At 25.2% G+C, this 23,503-nt stretch overlaps 1 protein-coding gene across 1 annotated transcript in view; it reads left to right on the top strand.

The window, feature by feature from the left end:
• LOC113552274 overlaps positions 1-23,503 on the top strand; it is a 173,503-nt gene that overhangs the window by 62,411 nt on the left and 87,589 nt on the right. Inside the window, exon 3 of the mRNA XM_026955071.1 lies at positions 7,879-7,941. Coding sequence (XP_026810872.1) covers positions 7,879-7,941 — 63 coding nt within the window. The remainder of the gene's footprint in view (positions 1-7,878; positions 7,942-23,503) is intronic.

Genomic DNA, 23,503 nt, shown 5'->3' on the forward strand with positions numbered 1-23,503 from the left:
ATTTAATTATGTGTTTGTATATGTATCTAATAGAGTTTTTTTGTAGCATGACACTTTTTGACTTTTATAGTTAATATATAATCTAAATAAAATAATTGAAACATAATATATTTTATAATTAATAGTTTTATAAATATTGGTGAATGTGAATATGCTCATAAAAAATCGCCTGAAAAATGTCGATAATTTAATTAAGTTTAATGGCTTTACAATCATGTATTAATGTATAATATATTAATTGAGAAACTATATTTAAAATTTTAAAATGTACATCCTTGTCGTTTCTTTTTTAAATTTTTATATAGAAAATTGTTTTATTACATCTATTATAACTAATATAATACAAGTTTCATATTAGTCGAAATGTTTTTATTATTATTATGTATTAATATTTATCTATGTTATTTAATTTAATTGCAATACGTATTTTAAAATTCTACATGTAGAAATTAATGATATGATTTTGTTTTAATATCGTTTACATTTGTTTAAATAAGTTATTTTTAACGTTTAGTGAAAAAATAATAATTTTAATTTTGTTATAAACACACCTGTTACAGACAATTTATTACTGTGACATTGTGTATATGTATATCTTTATTATTATATCCTCTGTAGAGTCATAGATTATATCTAAATTACCAAACTATAATATAATTTAAGTACCTATATTGATGGAAGTCGAAATAACTATTAGATTTTGCTGGTCCATGCAAAATATTTCAACCTTAAGTTTTTTATTTAATTCCATAATGATTCTTCTATTGATCTTTATAAATATTAAATACACGCTTGTTTAAAACAATTAAAACAAAATAGAATAGAAATTATATTTTTGATATCATTCTATTCGTATTAACGTTTTATGCGTAGGTATATATAATCATTTGTAGTTTGCCCTATGCTCTTCGATGGCCAAAAATAAAATAATTTATAGTGGTTTTGTTTGAATTTTGAAAGATATATTTTTTTATTTCATTAATGTATCTTCCGTCATGTTGTGGTGGAAGGAAATGAATATTATTCAGTGATATTAGATTAATATATGATTTGTTAAGTTTCGATTAAAATTAATTCATTTTAACCTTTTAAATGAATATCGTTACATATAAATCAAGATTTTCTGAGTTTCTGTAACAACTATGTTGCTGTATCTATTGCCAAAAATACGTCCGTTTTACAATAAGGGTTAAAAAGGATGGATTATATATTTTATTAAACAAAGGGGATCCTTATTAAAGTCAATTTTAGCTAAGAATCCTGTATAGTTATAATCGTATTCAACCATTACTTTATGGACAAATGCTGTAAGTCAATTGATGCCATGCTTTTGTTACCTATATTATTTAGTATTAAAGAAAGGGTAGGTTCTAGGGAAAAATGAATTACGTCATAAGTCGTGTGAAATAATTACATAGTGCTATCTAAACGATGTAACTATATGCTTATGTATAAATCGCTGCCTTGGTAATTTCTCGAGTTTGCATAGTAATTTGGATGAGGGACTTTGGATGCGCTTGATTAATGTAAAAAAAAAAAATAAATAATGGTTTACGGTGTTATTTTTTCATTATTTGATCACTTGCACACCGCCGTTTGGTTGAATAAGAAATTTCTATACAACAATAGATACTGTTTTTATTTTCGTTATTTTTTCAAGCGCATATTGTTAATTTCCCAGTTGATTGTATTTCTTTGGCCAAAATGCACATGACTTAACTCGTTGGCGTCTTCGGCACTAATAGTACTATCATAATATTTTATTATATAGAGATCACCATCTACACGCAACTCGAACGATATATATTTTATGAATACTTACACAGTGCAAATCCGCTCACGTACTTGTGTTCGTATACAATATATTATATTATTATCTGTTTTACCGAAAGTTATTTCTTCGTTCGCTTCAATTATATCGTTCCGTTTGACGCTGCTTGCGATCTGAACCATCAACTCCCTCTACCACCCCCCTCAAACAATATATTCCTCACATCTAATCCGCCGTAAAAGTTTATACCAGTTGTTTGGTTACACGCACGGACGTTCAGTCATCGACGTATTATCGTATACATACTTGTGAGACAGAGCATGTATATATATATATATATATATATATATACGCAAAAGGATATCTCACAAAAGGACTATATCGGATTGCAGTCCGTTTGGTTCCGACTGATTTAGTGGCTGCAAAGTTTTCTGTCGTAAATCAATATAGGAAGTAACGGAGGAAACAAATTTATAAGAACCGAAGAATACAAACGTTGAGAAAAAAAGTATATACTATTGTCTATTGTCCGTTGGCATACATATATATGTATACAATGTGTATATATACATCCGTATGCGTTATTAAAAAAAGTTTTTGCCCGCTATTCTTTTACAAAAAGGTACACAAAGGGTTCAGAAGAGTCGCGGGACGTGGCGTTGTCCGGACGAATAATAATATATGTATTATGTGTAATATATATCATAATTGTCTTCACAGAGATCAAATTATTATTCTATTTGTGATGGTCAATGTTATAGTTTTTAAATTGATTTGGATTGGTGCACATCCATAAATATAGAGTTTGTAAGAGAGTACGCGTTTGTTCTTGTAGATAACATACCTTTTATACATTTAGTTATTTTATGCTTACGGTATATTATTATAGACAATACAATAAAAAAGTTTGAAAACGTCTGTTATATACTCTGTTATAAAGGATTAGATTGGAAGAAGAAAATGAAATTAACAGGAAATCATTTTACGTTAATAATATACGTTCGCGTGGCACAAGTTCCTAAATTGCCTCTAGAGGTTTGACAAAATTGCACTGTGTAGAAACTCTTTGGCGACTTTTCTTATTCAGGCGTAGGCAATTAAAAGTTTAAGCTTAGTTCAATAAAAGTTAATACAATATAAAGGCGATAGACCCTAAATTCAGCGTTTTCAGAAGTAATTGGGTGTTTTTTGGGGGATTTTGAAGTGATATTATAGGTATATATTATTTTGTTCTATACGTATGCGTCTAGTAATATTTATTGTATATATATAAAAAAAATATGAGCATGCGTTAATACTATTTTGATATCACGTGTAGGTCAATTAATGTACTAAACTTATTTTGATATTGATTATACTATTTGTGAAATGGTAGTGTCGTACTACTTAGTCTTAATACTTATTTTATTATTAATGTACATAATTAAAATAAATATTTTTATTATTTTTATAGTTAATGCATTCAAACTATTTAAAAATGAAAAATAATATTTAAATTAATTCGTAGGTAGTTTATTCTTTTTATTTTCATAAATATCTGGAAAACTTGTATAGTCTATTGGATGTACAATAATATTAATTATATTTACGAACAATCAATAAATATATTGTAGTTTGTCTATACTGTTTTGATATTTGTATTGTTATTTTGTGTTAACCTACATGATGAAGTACGTGGGTAAAAATGCATTTATACTTATGATATTATGGGTTACTAATTATTTATTGGAAATATATTATTATATTATGAAACTGTTTGCTAACATAATTTTAATAAAAAATATTTTTCACATTCTAGGCCTCTAGGGAATATCTAAGAAATACACTTGGTGATTTATCCTAATGATTAATGAATATCATTTGTAATTATTTGAAATAGCGACGGATTGAGACTTTTCGGCCCACTGAGATTTTAAATTTCTATCGGTCCATTCGTAGTTGGAGATTTGATTAAATTTTATGGTATGCTAAAATATTATATATGATAAGCTACGAAGACTTCAGCCTTAATATTAAATAAATTGGGAGTTTTTGTAAATGTTTTGGCTACCAGCCCACTGAGATTTTCTCGCTGGTTCAATCCGGACCTGATTTGAAGTAGTTTGAAAATATCTTAAACAATAAAAAAATTTAACCAAGTGATCAGGGTTTTTACATAGTTTTATCAACAGCACGAGTGTTTAAATTATAGATTTGTATTGTTCTTCTTTGAAAGTTGGATTACTCTACTGTATTTGAGACGGGAGTATAGTATCACGTTTTATATGTTGAATGTCAAAACTGTCTGGCTTACTGTCAAGAAGATAAAAAATATACACCTATATATATTAAATATTATATATCAAACTGAGAGTTTTGTGATGGAAGAAACTTAAAAGTTCAATTACTGAAAGGTTGAAGCGAGAAATAAATGATTGTGAACAATTCGAACTCTCTTTTCGACAAGGGTTGTAATCAAACTACTTATAAATCCTATATTCGTTTTAATAACTATTCGTTTGATAATTTGTATGACATTTTATTATATCAATATTATTACACTATTTTGCACAGTGAAAGTCCGTCAAGAAAATTTGTCCAAACAATCAAAAATGTGCACTATGACTGTGTTTTTTTTTTTAAATTATTTAATTTATGTTGTAAGAATGTATTTTAAATATTTTATTTTATTTATTTATTATTTCAATTTGTATAAATGTTCATTAATAAATATTTTGCGTTTCTTTTTCTTTTTAACTTTTTTTTATTTTAAAAAATAGTTAGTATTCCTTGTTTTTTTTTTTTTTTTGTTAAATGTAATGACTAATGACATATCATTACTATTGAATAAGTAATTATATATATTATATTTAAATAAAAATAATTTGATTATGGGCAACAATTTCTGGGTTAGGGTCAATGAATAAATCCAATGATACACAATATAAACACTCAAATCTTTAATCTACATATTATTCTATTCGTATATTTTTTATTTTACTCTATGAATTTAAAAATTAAAAACTTATCATTGTAGATTTTTCTGCTTATCTGAATTTTTATTTTATTTATTCGCATGGCAGTTATTCTGAATAGTAGACGTTTGTGTTTTTGAAATAAGATTACTTTTTTCTATAGGATTTTCAACAGTTGTTATAACCTGTTTAAAGTTTTGACATTCATTCGAACTTGATTGTATTTAAATCCATTAATTTCAAAGTTGAAGAACTATCTCACAAAGAACTTGTTTTCTGATAAGATAAATTCTTTGTTTTGGGAATATTTTCTGAAGTTCTATTTTATTTTATTTTTTGATTTATATTATATAATGTAGTGACGTACATTTTTAAGCATGTATACTTGTAATTTCTTACTATTGTAAAGAGACCAAATATTTTAATATAATTCAACTTCCCGATTTAGTGGCATTCATCTAATATTATAATTGAAAGAATAATCTATGTTTATAATTCAGAAATTAATTTTCGTAAAGCTGGCATTGACATTTAATGTTTTTTAACATTCGTTTTTTTATTACACGATCTGTAAAAACTATTTTTTATAATAAAGGTGAGTGGCGTAGGTATTTAGTATATATAAACTTAAACTAAGAAACTTCTCAATGAAGGCACTTTGGTGTGGGGTTGGGCATTTAATGTAGGTAAAATTCAAAATATACATTATTATTTTGCCATAAAATTTAAAATTTGTTTTATTTTATTATATTATTTTTAGAATTGCCACTGTCAACTTGAAAAATAAACATTTTTATTTTTATTAATTTATTTACGTTCTTTCAAGATTTCACTTATTAATAAGACTTCGTGGATATTCAAAAATCTATTTGTTCTTTTTAATTAATGGAATGAGCAATGCTCTCTGATATTTGACTTGTATCGCCATTTTAGTGAAGTTTACCAATAAATATACTTACAGGTTATAATATAGAAACAAGGTGGTAACTCCCATTATCCATTTAAATTCAATGAAGGTTATTCATTTAATGTATCATTAAAATGAGGAGTAAAACAAATTATGAAAAGGTCGATAAGTGAGTACCATTCTGCTCTACATATAGTAGGTGTGGTGTAAATCACTAATTTGAATGTGTTAAATTGTAATTCAATTAATCATATTTCACGGTTTGACAGCCTATATAACTAAGTTTATTTCATGATTCTTTTAATTGATATTGCTGTTTATGATATATCCTGTGGTATCACTGTAAGTTGATTTAATTTCTCCCAAAAACATTGAATTTATTATATTAATAGTATTTAATTATTAATATAATATATATATATACTATAATACATTATTGTTTTTAATTTTTGAGTCAATACTTATCTTAATGTAAATCAGTGTAAATAGATTTATGGTATAAGAGTATAAGACTATAAATAGGAGGTAATATTTTAAATCATTATACGTATTTATTATAATAATAATATATGTTAGAGTTTTCAGTCCCCATGAATAATGTTTTTGAATTATAACAAAATAATTAATACTGTTATTCAATTTCGTCTAAGTTTGAATTTTAAATGTCTTTAAAAAATAATTATGCATACTTTTATTTTTTAATATATTTATACAAGTTATTTGTTGATTGATTGATTTGACTAAAAATTATAATCATGATTTTAAACATAGGATACAAACTGGTGTCAACTTGATGGGCCACTGAAATTATTGAAATTACATTTCTGTGATAAAATTACTCATAAATTTAATAACTTAATATGCTGTTTTTTGTGTTATTTATTATTTTTTGTTGGGGATATAAATAATTTTAGAACTATCTTTATCTGTTTAAAATAATATGTTGGCTTAAAATTGGTATTTCAACGTTATTATTTTCTTTTGAATTAAGGTTAAAATTTGCTAATATATTTTAATCCTACAATATTGCTGTTATTTGTATTTTTTTTTTTTTAAAAGTATTATAAATTTCAAACATGCTTATCCGACGTTTACAAATCATCCTGTTAACGCTTGAAAATGCTGTTTGAATATTATGTGTGAATTTCATCAACGACATCCCTCGGGGAAAGAAGGTCGGGAAACACTGGTAATTTCATGCCACAGAATTGATGTGAAACTCGTTTTGCGCCAAACAATGTGGAAATTCCATCAAATCACATTAGATGACGAATGCCACCGTCGAAAGGGCGTGTGAAAGAGAAAGAAGTGGGTAGTATTCATGTATTTTTGATGCCACGTAATAATAGGAAAATGCTTCCAATAGAAGTGGTTGCTATACGTAGTATTGAGATATATATGACAGACGTGTTAAAGATGAAAAATTTGTTGGATCTCTGAAATGTGTTTTATCTCAACATTCACGCTGATTAAGTATAAATCAGATGGACGTATGCGGTTGGATTAATAGACTATTCCTAAGTATATTATTATGACATAATATTTTAGAAAGATAGGTTTTATAGGAGATTGCCGTTTTTAATTTTAATTTTTCTCCATAAAATTATGATTATTATTAGATTGGTACATTAACAATGTGTAAAATCACGGAGATTTAATACATCTGCATATGAATAAATAATATTCTTTAGTTCTACAAATAATTTACCTTGAAATGGCTCTAATTTTTTCTATTGATTATTATAGTATAAAACATCGATTTGTGTATATTAATCCTATCTATGACTTCAATAGATAAAGCTATATTGAAGACATTTGAATGATGATGATTTGTGGTTTTGAGTTGTTTTCATAGGCCGACTAGGGATTTCATTAATAAATAAACTAGAATAATTACCTGTATAATATGGTTCATATATTAACTGCATTCGATTTATTTTAAAATTAATGGTTATATACTAATACAGTAGATAATGATAAATATGATTAAAGAATTATTTAATTTAAAACTATTGTATTATTTTTGGAGGTATTATATTTTTACACGTGTGTTGTCAAACTTTGTTATATGAAATGAATTAAAAATTATTTCACATGTTTTAATTTGGGATATAATTTGTTCTACGTTATTGATACAGTTTTAGCATTACAAAAATGTATTATTTGTTTTTTTTATTAGACCATCAATATTTTATTTGGAATTATTACATAATTTTTTTTTAACATGGTTTATTTTGTTTTTTCAGCAATCGTCTTATGGAGGTTCCCCGTCACCAGATTTAATGTTAAAAGAAGGAAATCTTCGACGGGTAAGTGTTTATATGAAAATATGTAGAGTATTGTGATTGGACTTGTTCGGAAATAACTTTTTTTACTGGAATGGAAAATACATATGGATTTATATACCTTAGAGGTGATTTATTGCTCTATATTATCTTTCGGGCGGTACCCAATGGTTTGGAAATATGGTATTTGCGATTAATTTGGAAATAAAAAATATATTTTGTTTGAATCTTATATGCTTTTCTGCCGCTACAACTACAATGTTGAAACATATTATAGAAAATAAATTGTTTATACAATTTATATTTTCTTGTGCAATATACGAGTATTTGGTATGCTATATCATAGATAGTTCTTTCAAAATTTTCAAAAATAATAATATTATCTCTTAAATATTTTATCAAAAATCTAAAAAGTTTGTATTTTATTATTTCAATTTTGAAACACAATTTACGTGACTAACAGTATTATTAGCTAATTATGATTATGTGTGGCATGTAAAATATAATTTCATGTGTTATTTTCTAAATAGAATTCGATTTTGCTTATGGTGATTTACACACAATAAAGACGCTATTGAAATACGAGTATACTGAATTGTTTTATTTATTATTTTCTATACTTATTTACTCAAAAACATGACAATTATTTAAATAAATATTAAATATAAAACTGACATTAATTGTTAAATATTAATAATTCTTATATTTGTATCATACGCTTTAATTTTTTAAATATTAATACGTAATTTAATTAAAAAATATCTAATATGTGTTGTTGTTTGTTTTTAATATATACAGATATTTGTAGTTGAAAACATCAGTTTTTTATTTAACTTGTTCATGCTTTTTTTATTAATTAGATTTATTATTTTTTATTTAATATTATTTTCCTTTCTAAAAAAGAAATATTACTAGTAACTGTATTTCCAAGCTGTAAAGTTTCTTTACTATGCCATTTATTCATTTATGGTATTTTAAATTTTCAATCCCTAAAACTTTCTCAACATATTTTATAACAAATTACATTCACGCATATTTTACTATACAAAAGATGAATTAACATATGTTTCATTATGTATTCGAAATTGTATAGGGTAAAATAGTAACAGGATATAACTGAACTTTGAAAATAACATAAATAATTAGGTACCGACGTGTTTTCTATGAAATTATTTAAATAACTGTTGTACGTTGAAAACAATCTATCCCTTTTTTAAGATAATACTAATTTGGGTTAGGTTATTTGGATGAACGGTGAATAACGCGTAAATTTAACAATTTAAATTTTATAGCATCTTGTAGTATGATAAATATATAATATTAATCAATTATTTATTCCTTAATTTATTTAAATATATATTTTTTTTTTTTTTAATTTAAAAATTAAATGTATAGGTTCTACTGGTTTAAATATAATTTAGAATTTAAGTATTTAAAATTGTACAATTATGAATGTTATAAATCATGAATAAAGTAAACGTTGGACAAACACTTATATTACTTCCTATTTAAATCGTCACACTGAATTTGTATAAGTTTATCTTTTGTAGCTCAATATTTCGTGAACATTTATGTTCATTTTTGGTAATTTCTCAATTTAAATTTTAAATTAAACTATTATATAATTTATAGATCATTATGTTTGTAACAATAAAACAAATGTGTTGCACGTACAACCATTTATTTGGTTGATAAAAATGCTGTTATATGAATACTAACAGTATTTAAAGGTTTGTGTATAATATTATACCACTAATATTATTGTATTCATTTTAAAACAATAATATTAGTTTATTGATTAGTGTATCCGAAAGATCAATTTAATTATAGAATTTTTTGTCAAACTGATTTAATTTAATTTTAAAAGCTCTTAACAATCAGATTTAGGTTAACTAGATTGCACATAAGTATAATATTCTTCAAGTCCAATTAAATTTGTCAATAAATATTTTATAAACTGGCTGACGAATATTGTTTTCCCCCAGACGGTATAATATCCGTAGACACGTTAGTATATTACAAACTATCGTATTGTGCCATACAAATGATGGCGAAAGAATTTTAGGAATAGAAAGTTCAACATTTTAATCTTTGTGGTTTGGGTATCGTTCCTAATTTTTTTTTGTTTTGTTTTTACGCGTCGCCGCCACGTCTGGTTTTCTAGCCGCAGATGTGACAGCCTTGGTGTATACAATTTGTTATTGTAATGAGCATCCTTTCCGGAATATTTAGAGCTGTATAAATTCATTCACTGCACCCGCACGTCGTACGTCGTATACATATATATATATTATATATACACGACAGCAGCGTTACAACTTTACAAGTATATATGTATGTAAAAAATATGTTTTGAGTGTTGTGTATATGCATTTTATATCATTATAACACGTCGTTTTTGGTTGGTAATATTATTATACAGGGTGATTCACCAATTATGCTGACCACTATTTTTTATTTTAGTGAATTAATTTAAATTCAAATATTTAAAATTTTAAAGTTTACTTATTAGGACTAATTTTTCAAACATTAATTTTTTGTAAAATTTAAGAAGGAGCAACTTTTTACAAACGAGAATCATATTTTTTCCTCTAAATTTTAATTTTGGGGTTATGATGGTTTGAAAACATTACTGATTAATATTTATTTATTAACTATCATTATAATTTATATAGTATTATACAATTATACCAAATACAAGATCAAATATTATTGTTATTATATTTTATATTTTTGTAAAACCATTTTTAAGAAATATTTATTAACCTTAGTGAATACATTTAAAAAAAATTGTGATATGTCTAGTGAATCACTCTGTATAAAAAAATGTGCCTCCTATCCTTATCTACATATATATATTTATATTTATATATGGGACTATATCGAACTGTTTGTCATTGAATCACTACGTGAAACTCGTTCGGATACGTATCTTATGACATTATATATATATAAATATATAAAAAGTATAGTATAGGTGCCAATTTACCACCTTTAGTTGTTATTGTCGTGCTGCCGCCGGGCGGAGAGAGACGAAATTTTCTGACGATAAATCAACCGCCGGAAGCGGGTCATTTTATATCGTTCGGTTGGCAAAAACTCCCATATTATATATTATATTATTATATACCTCTGTCCAAACGGTTATCGAAGCGCCGCCAAAAACCTATACCAGGGGTCACCAATTAATATTTTTGAAGGGCCACATTAGGAATCTGAAAATTTTTCGCGGGCCATCAAAATTCTAATTACATATTTACATTATATTTAAAAACCAATAATATTTAACAAAAATAATAATTTAGAACAATAACACATATAATGTTGTATAATTTGTGTTATTTATTCTTTGTCTGCGGGCCGAATAATGTGTGTTCGCAGGCCGCCATTTGACCACCCGTGATCTGTACGGCTATACGTTTTGATTTTCTGAATGCGAAACCATCAGTTTATCTACTATAATATGTATTATAGTTATACGTATAAAGTGTCTATTGCTCACACTAGATTTAAAAAAATATATATATTATTGTGTTTTAGATAGCATTTTTGTTATGAACGTGTATTATAAAAGTATGTTTTTCATTAAGAAATTAATAAAATGAAATTAATATCAATATAGGTTATATCAATTTTTACTTATTTAAGAAAATAATACATAATGAATATTATGATTTTTATTTTAGTGGGACTAGTGCGTACTACCATTGATTATAAATAGTTATATTTTACTGTATTACTTTTTATAATTAATATCACTAATACTACTATTTTTGCAACGGATGGTTAGTCGTTTTTGTATTCATAAATATTGAATAATAAGAAATACAATATACCTAATAGTATTAGGTATTGTATTTGTGAGACACATAATTTACATTCGTAAATGATATTTTTATTTCCTATAACCTATAACTCCTATAAAAATTATAGTATACGTGCTACGTGTTGAAAACTTAATTTTGATGTATTATTTATAGAAATAATTATATACTTTAAAAATAGTAGAAGAATACACGATATTAATAGCGGGTAATAGGGGTAATAGGATATTATATTGAAATAAACTTAGCATAGCATAATGAAAAAATAAGATTTCTTAAAGAATACCTATATGTACGTTTTTAATTTTAATTTTTGATATAAACATTATATAGATATGTGTATAATAAGTACTTGGCCACCTGGGTCATTTGTAAAGGTAGTACAGTTATAACTTTATTTATAAGCTCGAACTCTGGGCAAATAACTGTAAACTGAATTCAATAAATTATAGCAATAATTGCAATATTATGTAATTTCGTTAATTAATTATATACGATTGGATTTTGGGCTTAATTTCAATAATTGTATACATTATACATACATATTACCACTATGCATTATATAATGCAGATAAAATAATATTTATGTCATATCAACGTTTTAATTTACATTTATTTTTAATTGTGTTACGCGATATTTTTTTAAAGTTTAATAACGGAATATAGATTATTTTACTTATTAGTTTTCTGCCCCGGGGTTAAAGAAAGTTGCTAGTAAGACTTGATGGTATTTTATTATTTTATTACTTAACACTGATGAGATGTTTGTTTGATTTGTAATTTTCTAAGAGAGTAATTTACTAAAAGGTTTGGGTCGATCTGCAGTAAATCAATTTTCATCAACTTTATAATATATGTTCTATTTTTACCTTCATATTTGTTTGTAACTCATTTATAGTATATTTATTTAACAACTGTAAATTATTTATAATACTGAGATTTTAATTATTAATTAAATTTAAAATTTCTTAACATTTTTCTGGACTTAAACTTGCTTTTTGTACGCGAAATGAGGATCTAGTAAGTTTCTAGACGTCTAGTAAAAATCATTGATCATTTTTAAAAATAAATATTGAATTCATGGTTAATTAAAGTGATATTTTCAGTCGTTAGAATTTTTATTATTATTTTTTTACTTTTAATTTGTTTTGTTAAATGAAAAAAATATAATATAAACCAAACAACTTTTTTTTATAAAATATATATTTTTCATAAAACGTATAACTTATATACAAGTAAAATCCAAGTGAACTCTGGTAAAATAATTATGTTTCCAAAAATATTTAGTATAATTTTATTTATTTATATTATAAAATATAAAAAATATTATTTACTGTGCATTTTTGGTTCTAGATTAATTTGGCTTATTGTATTTATACTCATGTTAACATTATTTACTATGTATCTATACATTTTTGAAATTTCTATACCGCCCGAAGACGCCCATATACATTATGATTATATTAATCTTGTATTAAATATACTGCATTACTGCACATAAAAGCGTAATCCAGAGGTATTCTTCTCGTCGATCTTTTGTGACATACTGGTAATGGTATTTTGGTAAATAGTTATTGGTGATTTTTGTATATATTTATTTTTAATACAATATTTTTATTTTCTTATAAATATATTATACATTTTATTGTATAAATAGAGAGATAGATGCCGATTAATTGGAAATGGTATTATAGAGAATATATCATTGATATATTTCTTTTGAACAAGTGTGAACAGATTTAATTTTTCGAGTGGTAGTCCGTGGAATTTTAAAACTCTATGATCATTGACCATTAATTATTTATAAGGGAAAAAGGTAAAAAACATTTGTAACTTTAGTTCCTCTCTTTCTCTTTTTTTTTATCCTTTGGATATGCTACTGAGAAAGTGCATTAATCGATCGTTTTCTTGATTGTGATTTATCATTGAAATATAACTTCAAAGCTAGTTGTGGCTCTACTTCAAAATTTGTAAGTATCTACCAAATAGTACGATCCCTCTAAGTTTATACAAACGCGGAAATTGGCAGTACGTACTTATTATTTGCTAATATGTGAAGTATGTGTTTTTTTTTAAATAATCATTTATAAACTTGTTAATATTATGAATATTTAAACAAATATTTATATAACTGTAGAGAGTACTTATATATTATAATAGTATACATATTTACATTCTAACATTAACGGGAATATAATATTTAGAAGCCTGGTATTATTTATATATATATATATATTGTCGCATAACGCATTTATTTATTATTTATTATTCAGTTTTCATCAGTCTTGTATAGAACTAGGTATTGTACATTTTTTTAAAGTTTGACAACAGTATTTTAAAGTCTAGGATACTTAGTACTGATCCCTATTAATTGATTACTATGTATATCAAAAAAATTGGTTTTTACTTAAACTATATAATGTATAGATTTGTAACAACCATTGTTGACCCTCACTAATCTGATACATTTTATTGAACAAGACTAATTCATTTCATATATTTTCTAGGCATCATGGTGCAAATACGCAGCGTCCTATTTAATCGACGAAATCATTCAATTAGAGTTAGCCGATTAACAACTAGACACGTTGTATAATTTCGGATTAAACATTATATGTTTATTTAGTTCAAAACGTATTCAGTTGGTAACATGGTGAATATACGTTACGTAAATGCGCTTTTCTTTTTACGTGACGCTGGCTAAAAGATCGTCGTATTTTTTCACCACTCATCTTCTTCGCATCGTTGTACGGGTTAATTGACTCGGTAAATCCTGGATTTATGTCTTATTATATCCACGAACTTATAATGTCAGTGGCTTTCTCACATTATCACAAAAACGTCGGAATAACATTAAATTAGTTTATTTTACATACTGTAGATATCGTGCATGGTTATACATAATATTATAATACTATAATTGTGTTAATTTATAATGTTATCAAAAAAAAAAAAATAACTATAATAATTAACTTAGCTACTGATTTTTGGTAATCTGTTTGGCCTTGTAATCTATTACAAATTACGTTATTCAATTGCCTTAGTTATTGAAAATCTAAAGCATAATATATTTGATTTTAAATATTTTCTTAACAAAATCGGATACTTGGTATTTAAAGTCATAGCTATTAATTTCGTAATATTATAATGGTTGCGACATTTTATTTTTCTTACGGGTAGTCTATAGGTCCATAAGACATTATTTCAGCTAATCTTTTTGTAACACTTGAGCCTCCGTCTCCTAAACATTTTTTTAAATTATATTTATAAGGAATTAACTAAAATTATATAGTTGAAAAAATATGCACGATATAAAATTGTAAAGTAGCTTACCTATTAGTTTATTGTATTTTAAACAATGAATTTCTAAACTCTGTTTAAATCCAACAGCAACACCATCAGCTTCCATACTTGTAGCACCCTTTTTCCAATTTAAAAAACATGTATGTTCAGGTGGATTTATTTTTTTTTATTTTTCGTACTTTGGCAAATCACACAAAACCGATTCACTATAATATTATTAATAAGTATTTGTTTTTAGTTCTTTAAGGTAATGTTATTCTATTGTTCAATGTAAAGTTGGCGAAAATGTTAATATTGAACTAAATGGTTGTGTTGATTTTTCATATTAAACATGAATCAATCTTTTATTAAAAATAATAAATATGATTCAGGGTAGTGTTTTTTTTCGAAGTTATTTTAATAAATTTAGGTTATAGTAATTTTAAATAAAATACCATTATCAATATAAATCGTCGTGTTAATATAAAGTTTCAAGTATTTTTCTGGAATTGAGCCCTTAAATATTAACGAAATTTCTGGGCAGTTATTTAAATATAAGTGGTTTAACTCATAAACTACGATCAGTTTTGATTTAAATTACATAAACTTTTCATATACAGCTAATTCTGCGTAATCGGGATTCACGCACCAACAATTACTTAAAAAAAAATATCATTAATTATTATACTCTACTGTTTATAACTGTTTTAAATTAAACTCATGATTCAGTATATAATTATGTGCAGTGTGCGGTCCAATGAGTATTATTTGTGATTTTCCTTTGAATAAAAAAATATTAAACTTCAAATTTTAAAATATTATTTTTAATTATAATGTATTATGTGTTTATCTTATAATTTGATCATAAAACTTGAAAATTCAATATTTTAATTGTATAATGTTATAAAAGCGTATATTCTAAAGTAACATTCAATAGTTTTAGTTTTAATAAACTATGTAAAAATATAAATTTGTCAGAATTTTTTATTGTATTCAAAATAAATTATATAACACCTTAATTATTACATATTTTTAAATATAAATATAACAACGAAAAATATCTTGTAATTTTTTCATTGAATGTTTTTGTCTTATTTTGGGTTTTGAAATATAAAAACGTTCATTTCATGACCGCAAAAATAAAAAAATCAGAATTCAAGAACTTGACTAAAATTGATGGATCATATGGGATTTTTAACAGTAAGTTTTCCGATGAGTTTAAGTATATTATTCATCCTTAACATTTTGTGAGTTTTTAACATAACAATTTATTATTTGTCTCACTGTCCGAGTAGAATGTAAACAAAAATCAAAGTAAACTATTTAACATTATTATATAATTTTAAAGCATTGGCAAAGTAGGCATTTAAACATAATTATTATAGTACTAGTTATGTATAGTTTGACATTAAAAAGTGTATACATTTTGTATAATAAATTAATATAATTGTACATTAAACGTTCAAATAAGTATACGATAAAAGTTGGAAGATATAATTTTTAACAAAATTACTTTTTAAGTGTCTTGGACATAGTAAAAAGAAAAAAAACATAATACTTTCACTGATTAACTTTAACTTAACAATTTTTAAGTAAAAATATAAATTGTATTCAAAGTAACACAATTTTTTATTATTTCTATTATAATTTTGCTTATGAAAATATAAAAACAACAACTATAATAAATACATTTTCAATCACACATTTTTAATAAGTTGTCTCATAATTTATGCATTATATATTTAAATTTTGAATAGGATCCATATGAATATAGTTCGTGTATAGAAATAATAAAAAAAAATGATTAGAGTGATATATTGTTTGAAAGCCGTCGAGAGAAAAACAATTTCGTATTTTCTTTTATTATTAGTATATTGCCTATTTGAGATTTTTATTAAACTCTCAAACCCTATCTGTGGATGATTTGCACAGGGTTTAAATACTGTCAATATCCTATTTATATAACAGCTAACCCTGTCAATGGCAGCGTTCTTTTATTCTATCTGGGCTAGGAAGACATTTGAATAAACATGGCTGCTCCACAGACAAACCAATTGGAATTATTATTTTCCACTTCTAATTATTATATATCTTTTAGTAGTCTTATCATACTATAGTCATTTAGGTCAAGTGACTTATGTTGAGACAAATTCATATATTTTTTTTATGTAAAATAGAAAAACATAATTCCAAAAGAAAGTAGGTACGTAATTTATGTAACATATACTATTTGATATTGCTCATTTTATATAAATTATTTTTCTATAAAATATACTGTTAGAGATAAAAGTTATTATTTTTACATATAGATGTAAACTTTTATTTATTATTAATAATTTTTGATTTTAAGTCAAAGCAAAACTATTTAATTTCAAGCATATATTATTTTTACATTTGATGTTTTTATAAAGTTTAACTAAATTTACCCTAGAATAGCTATAAATTGAATTGTTTACGTATGGAGAATGGAGATGATGTATATACGTTTATAATATTAGTATTGTTTCATTGGATTTTGATTTGGCTGGTAATATATATTTTTCCATGAAGTATGATATCAAATTTGCTTAATTGACTTAGAACTTAATAAATCCAATATAAATTATTAGACAACTAAATGTTTTATTAGTTTTTTTGTAAATACTATCATTGTTCAGCCAAGATATTCTCATGGAATTTGTAGGACTTAAAAATATATTTCTATTATATATTTATGTTATATAAAAGCAATAATATATCTTTATTTTTATTACAAGTGTTTTTGTTCATTTTTACTTTTTTTTTAAATTATTAATTTTTATTAGTTTTTAATAATTAATAATTGTTTGTATTGTTAAATAAATGGTATTGTAAAAGTTAAATATAAATATAAATAGTATATTTTATCGATAACGTGCATAAATACATATTTATAGTATTTGTATGGTTAGATAGTATAACATTCTATATACATTATTGTCTACGAGAGAAAACAGGAAATGGGGTCTTTATGTGACTATATTTATTTTTTTTTTGATTTAATGTTACGTTACTTCTGTATTAAAAACATAATACTTGTATTTTTAATAAGATGACGCATCTGGTGGAAACACATAACACTATAAAACATTACAATATAAGAAACTCGAATAAAATGTATTATATCTAGTTCAAAATATTTTTTACATTCAACAACATTTTAATAACATGTATTTGCAATGTATGATGCTACTTATAATATTTAACATATTTATAGTTTTTGGGATTTTAACTTGCCAATCAATTATAAAAATTGTTAATTTATTACCAATACAAGGCTATTATGTAAAGTTATTTAAATATGTATTGTGACCCGTCTCGAAATCATAGGCTTAATGAATAATTATTTAAGATTTAACTGAGACTATGGAACATATTTTTGTTTTTCTTATTAATCCAGAATTATCTAATGTGCATGGATTTAGTTCAATGAATATATAAATAAACAATGTTTGGGGGTATCCATAGTATACGTATATTCGTAATATATGTATAAACTATAGTCTAGAAAACAGAATTCAAGTGATTTTCAGAATGAGTTGAGTACCTAATAATCTATTGTTAAAAAAAGTACGAATAGAAGAAATTATTTTATTATAGTCGCTTACTCTTGTACACCAAAATTCAGAATGCAGTTAAAGGAAAGTTAGTATTCTAATAGTTATGTAGTGTGGAAGATTCATTAATGCATGAAGTGTGTGATGATAGTTTGGTCAATGGAATTGGTGTATAAATGAAAGGATTAAATAAGCATGGGGGAGTGGTTTAGAGTTTCACCCTGTTATTCTGATATTTGCATAACTGCCAAACAAAAATAAATGCTGGACTCACAAATATTTACTGTTTTAGGATGTTTTAAAGTGTTGCTGTTTGGACAATTTATTTATCCTACTTAAGAAAATTAAAAAAAAATAATTATCTTAAATTGTTTAGTATATGTATTTTACCGTGTAGTATTGTAATATAACATTTTATCCAATTATTTTGTTTTGATTATATCCTCTTAATGTCTCAACAAACTTTAATTTTAAATTATGCGGAGTGTTGTGCGTGGAGTAGACACCAAGTTGTTCATATACCTGTAGTTTAACATGAAATCATTATAGCCACCTTAGAATGAGATCAGTGAATTTCCTTTCATGGGTCGTCCGATAAGTCACATATATATATTTAATATATTACCTATATTAGTTTTAGATTCTTTGATTTATATCGAGCATGCTCCAACAGATCTGCGTTTTTTAATAAATATCAATATATGATATAATATGTAGGTATATATTATATTATAGTTGATAAAATAATGTATGTAAGTACCTGCAACGACGTCGACCGTATGGAAAACGATTTTTTTGGACATTTCTTTATCGACAGTAGAGTCAAATTACACAAATTTGACTACTACACAAGTAGTAATTCGAATATATATTATTATTATTTTCATAATCTTACCTTTTCGAGGAGGTCTGGCATGTGTATGGTTTTCTGCCGTTAAGCTCGGTCTGTCTCGGTTCTTTTCGGTCCGTTCGTCTATGGTCTGTCCCTCAAATCGTCGTGTGGTACCCTCTCATCTATTGGCGCATCGTCGAAACCGCTACCAGTGGCACCTCCATAACGAAAAGCGAGGGGGAAGTGGGTAGACAGACAGAGTGAGTGAGAGAGAGTCGTCGTCGTCGTCATCATCGGTGGCGGCGGCCCGGGGACCTTTTAGTCTGTTTCGGAAACGCGCCGCAGACGGTTGTGTCTCCGTTGTTCGTCCGTCCGTTGCCATCGTATAGTTTGCCGTCGATGTCCGTCCGCCGCCGACGCCGCCGCCGCCGCTGGGACACGTGCGCGGTTTCCCATCGTATTTTCATAGCTCTGCAACCGAGGTTTGTGTCGCGCCGTAAAGATCATTTCTATATTTATATTTTCGCAACCCTCGAAAATATTCGACCTAATGACAGTTAGACGTATATTATTTAACGCGTAAACGCCTCCGCGTTGTCTCTTTTCTTTTTTCACTCATCACACGTTATTCATTTTTTATTCTTTTTATTCAGTTAATCGCTTTGAAAGAAATTGATTTTGCACGTCAATACACTTTGTGTGGTTATAAATTTATAATCATAAGCGAAAAATAAAAATAAAATTAAAATTTTTTAAATCTAATATTTGTAATTATAGGTAGGTAGGCACATTTATAATGAAAAATTAGTTTTACATTATAGTAGGTAATACAAAAATAAGTTTATAACACGATTAACTGTTTTTAATACAAGTTTTAATTATATCAGGTATGTATATATTAGCAACTACCTTTGGATGTGCCACTTTATACGTGAATAGGCATTTAGTCTAAAATCTAAGTGATCGTTGGTCTGAAATTGAAATTTGGCGCATATTTGAAGATCTCTATGTTGCACGGATTTATGTAAATCACCCACTTGATATATCATTATAAAAGACAGTTTATACCGATAGCAGAAAATGAAAATTTTGAATTATCATAATTTATAAGCTTTTCAAGTATAACAAATATTAAATATAACATCGATTAACAGTTTATCATAATTAAAAAATTAATTTTCTACTAATAGTATTGGCTATATAATATGATTATTAGTCGACATTATATTATATTCATAATATGCACAGCAACTATTTAAGCATTGTGTGGGTAGATTATTCAATTTATAATTAAATTATTTGTTTAACGATTTTCCATTATTTTAAACTAAACTATAATATACTAGATACATACAACTTTGAAGTTGTATAATATTATATACGCCCTTGAAACTTATGAATTATGATTTTTCATAAAAATATTTTTGCAGTAAGAATCTGAGTAGTATTTACCGGATATTAAAATAAATAACTGAAAAAATATTAAATGTAGTTAAGAAATAAATTAATATAGGTACTCAAGACAAAAATGTTATTTTAGTTCATTCCCGGTAATATAAATTAATAGAGGATGCTTATTTTTTAGTGGCAAATTGCAGAAGCAAATAAATCTCTTATTATTCTCATTTAAGTGTTAACATTTCTGAAGATTTTAGTGCATATTAGATAGGACATTACTATTTTAAAATAATTTATATTTAATTTACATGTCCATCATACGATACTATTGGAGTGGTTGTTAGTGGTTGTTGTAAAAAAAAAAAAAAACTGGCGTTAAGTACTGCGTATTATAATTAAACAATATGCGATCATTTTTTCAGCGTACTTATCCATTTAAGTTTTGCTCATAAAAGTCGCAGTTATCTGGGTCCCGTGGCCTCTTAATCCATCAAATACACTTTCAAAAAGTATATATACGTTCATTAATCGTGCAGTCAGCAATGCAGCACCTTATTTACCTCATGTACCTGAACTCACTCCTCTCGCCTAAATGTCATAAATTAATTACGAATACAGTACACAGAACACGCGTTTAACACTATATATTATACACGCTTTTCATATTCTCTAGAGATTTCGTATATCGTATTGGAATTCTAAATTTTCAAAAAGGTAAAACATGTAACAACATTCCTTATTGTTTAGAATAAATTGTCTGGTCGATTCAATAGTTTTTCCAAATGATATATTTTATTAATATTGTTTTTTATTGATACAAAATAATTTTAAAATAATTTAAAATACGTAATATTTGATAAAAAACTGGGTATATTTATGGCGTTTTAATGCATTTATTATTATTATTATTTTTTTTTTTTTGATATCGTTCCAATGTAGAAAACTTTTATGAAAATTTACTTATACACTGTTATCAATAATACATATAATATAGGTAAATAAGTTTATAGGGTAAAAATATTTAAAATTGTATTTGAACTTAATTCATTGTATGTATAATTAAAGTATATTGTTCAATAATATATCTATACGTACAACAGTTTAAATCACTCGCCGATATCAGTTATGCTAATATTACCACGACTTAAGTAATTTGTTGTAAACATCTATGTATTGTTTTCAAAATTGTAATATTTCAATAGAGTTTATTCGATCATTTTAAAATAAAAGAAAAACGTTTGCCTTTTTTACCATATTTTATCCATGAATAATTACTTTGTTATAATATGATATTTTATTATGTTTTCATTAAATTTTTTTTATTTGGATACATTTTTTTGTTATAAATGTAATTCTATATTTCATTATCAATTCAATGTGTGTTTTACGAGGAGTATGCATATATTTATAGCTATCATTTTAAATAGGTATAATATATTTATAAATCATATTACATCAGATAATGTATTAATCTATTAAAATTTGCTTGTTTCAAACGTTTGAGAAAATATAAAGTTGTATTGATATAGCGTATTAAATAATTATATTTTTATTTTTATTCCCGAGTGAATTTGAATTTTTCTTTGGAATTTATGAAATTAATTTAATTCTGCTTAAAAAAAGTAGTTTTTATAGTTCAAATAGTAATAATATTTATCGTTTACATTTAATATTTCAAAGACCCATTAAGCTGTTCGGGTATATTTAGCGATTATGTTGATGGCAACATGCATAAATTAAATAGCTCCTTTATAATCACACAATAGTATAATGCAAATGGATAATTATTATTTTGATGATCTTATTAAGAGTGTAATGATAATTAATATTAACAACTTGGTGATATAATTACGGTTATTTATAGGTAAATATTATTACTAAATATTGTTACATATATATTTCATATAAATTACTTATGAAAGTATATTATGAAAAAAATATAATCGTTTCAATATATACCTTTTTATTACATTAAACATTAACACATTTTTAAAAATAAAATTTTAATTATATATTTTAAGAAACCTTGATATTACTATTACGAGGACATACAATTAATCTAAATTTACAAAAAAAAAATCAATTATTATCACCTTTTTTTAGAACTTATGTAAATTTTTATTTTTTTTAGTCCAGTGAAATCAAATCATATAGCTTTTATTGATAGAGACTTTTAACAGGTGCATTTATGTTTTAGTTTATGAGCGGAAGATCATTGAAAAAATTAATTTTTGTCACTAAAGAAGAATGTATTAGGTTTTTGCTGAAAAAATATGAGATAATGCAATGTTTTACTGTAGGGAAACAACACTTTTAATAATAATATGTCGGGACATCTCTTAACATTACTATTTATGGTTATGTAAAATTTACTAGATTACACTATATATTATAATACTTAAATAGTATAAAGTTATAACAATTACTATAGTAACTATTCGAAAAAATAAAATTAACGAAAAATGCTAGAACATATATGTGTACTTAAATCATTTAGATTAGTTTATTCTACCCAAAAGAATTTGTTGTTATTATAGAGGTTTATAATCTCTTTATTAAATTTGTAAAAATGTCTATGCAGATTCAGAACGTACACGAGTTATTGTAGTACTAAAGGAATGACACGTATTACGAATATATGTATTTATATTTGAATAATATATTACACATAAACA

This window comes from Rhopalosiphum maidis, chromosome 2 (genome assembly GCF_003676215.2).
Source record: "Rhopalosiphum maidis isolate BTI-1 chromosome 2, ASM367621v3, whole genome shotgun sequence".
Lineage (NCBI taxonomy): Eukaryota > Metazoa > Arthropoda > Insecta > Hemiptera > Aphididae > Rhopalosiphum > Rhopalosiphum maidis.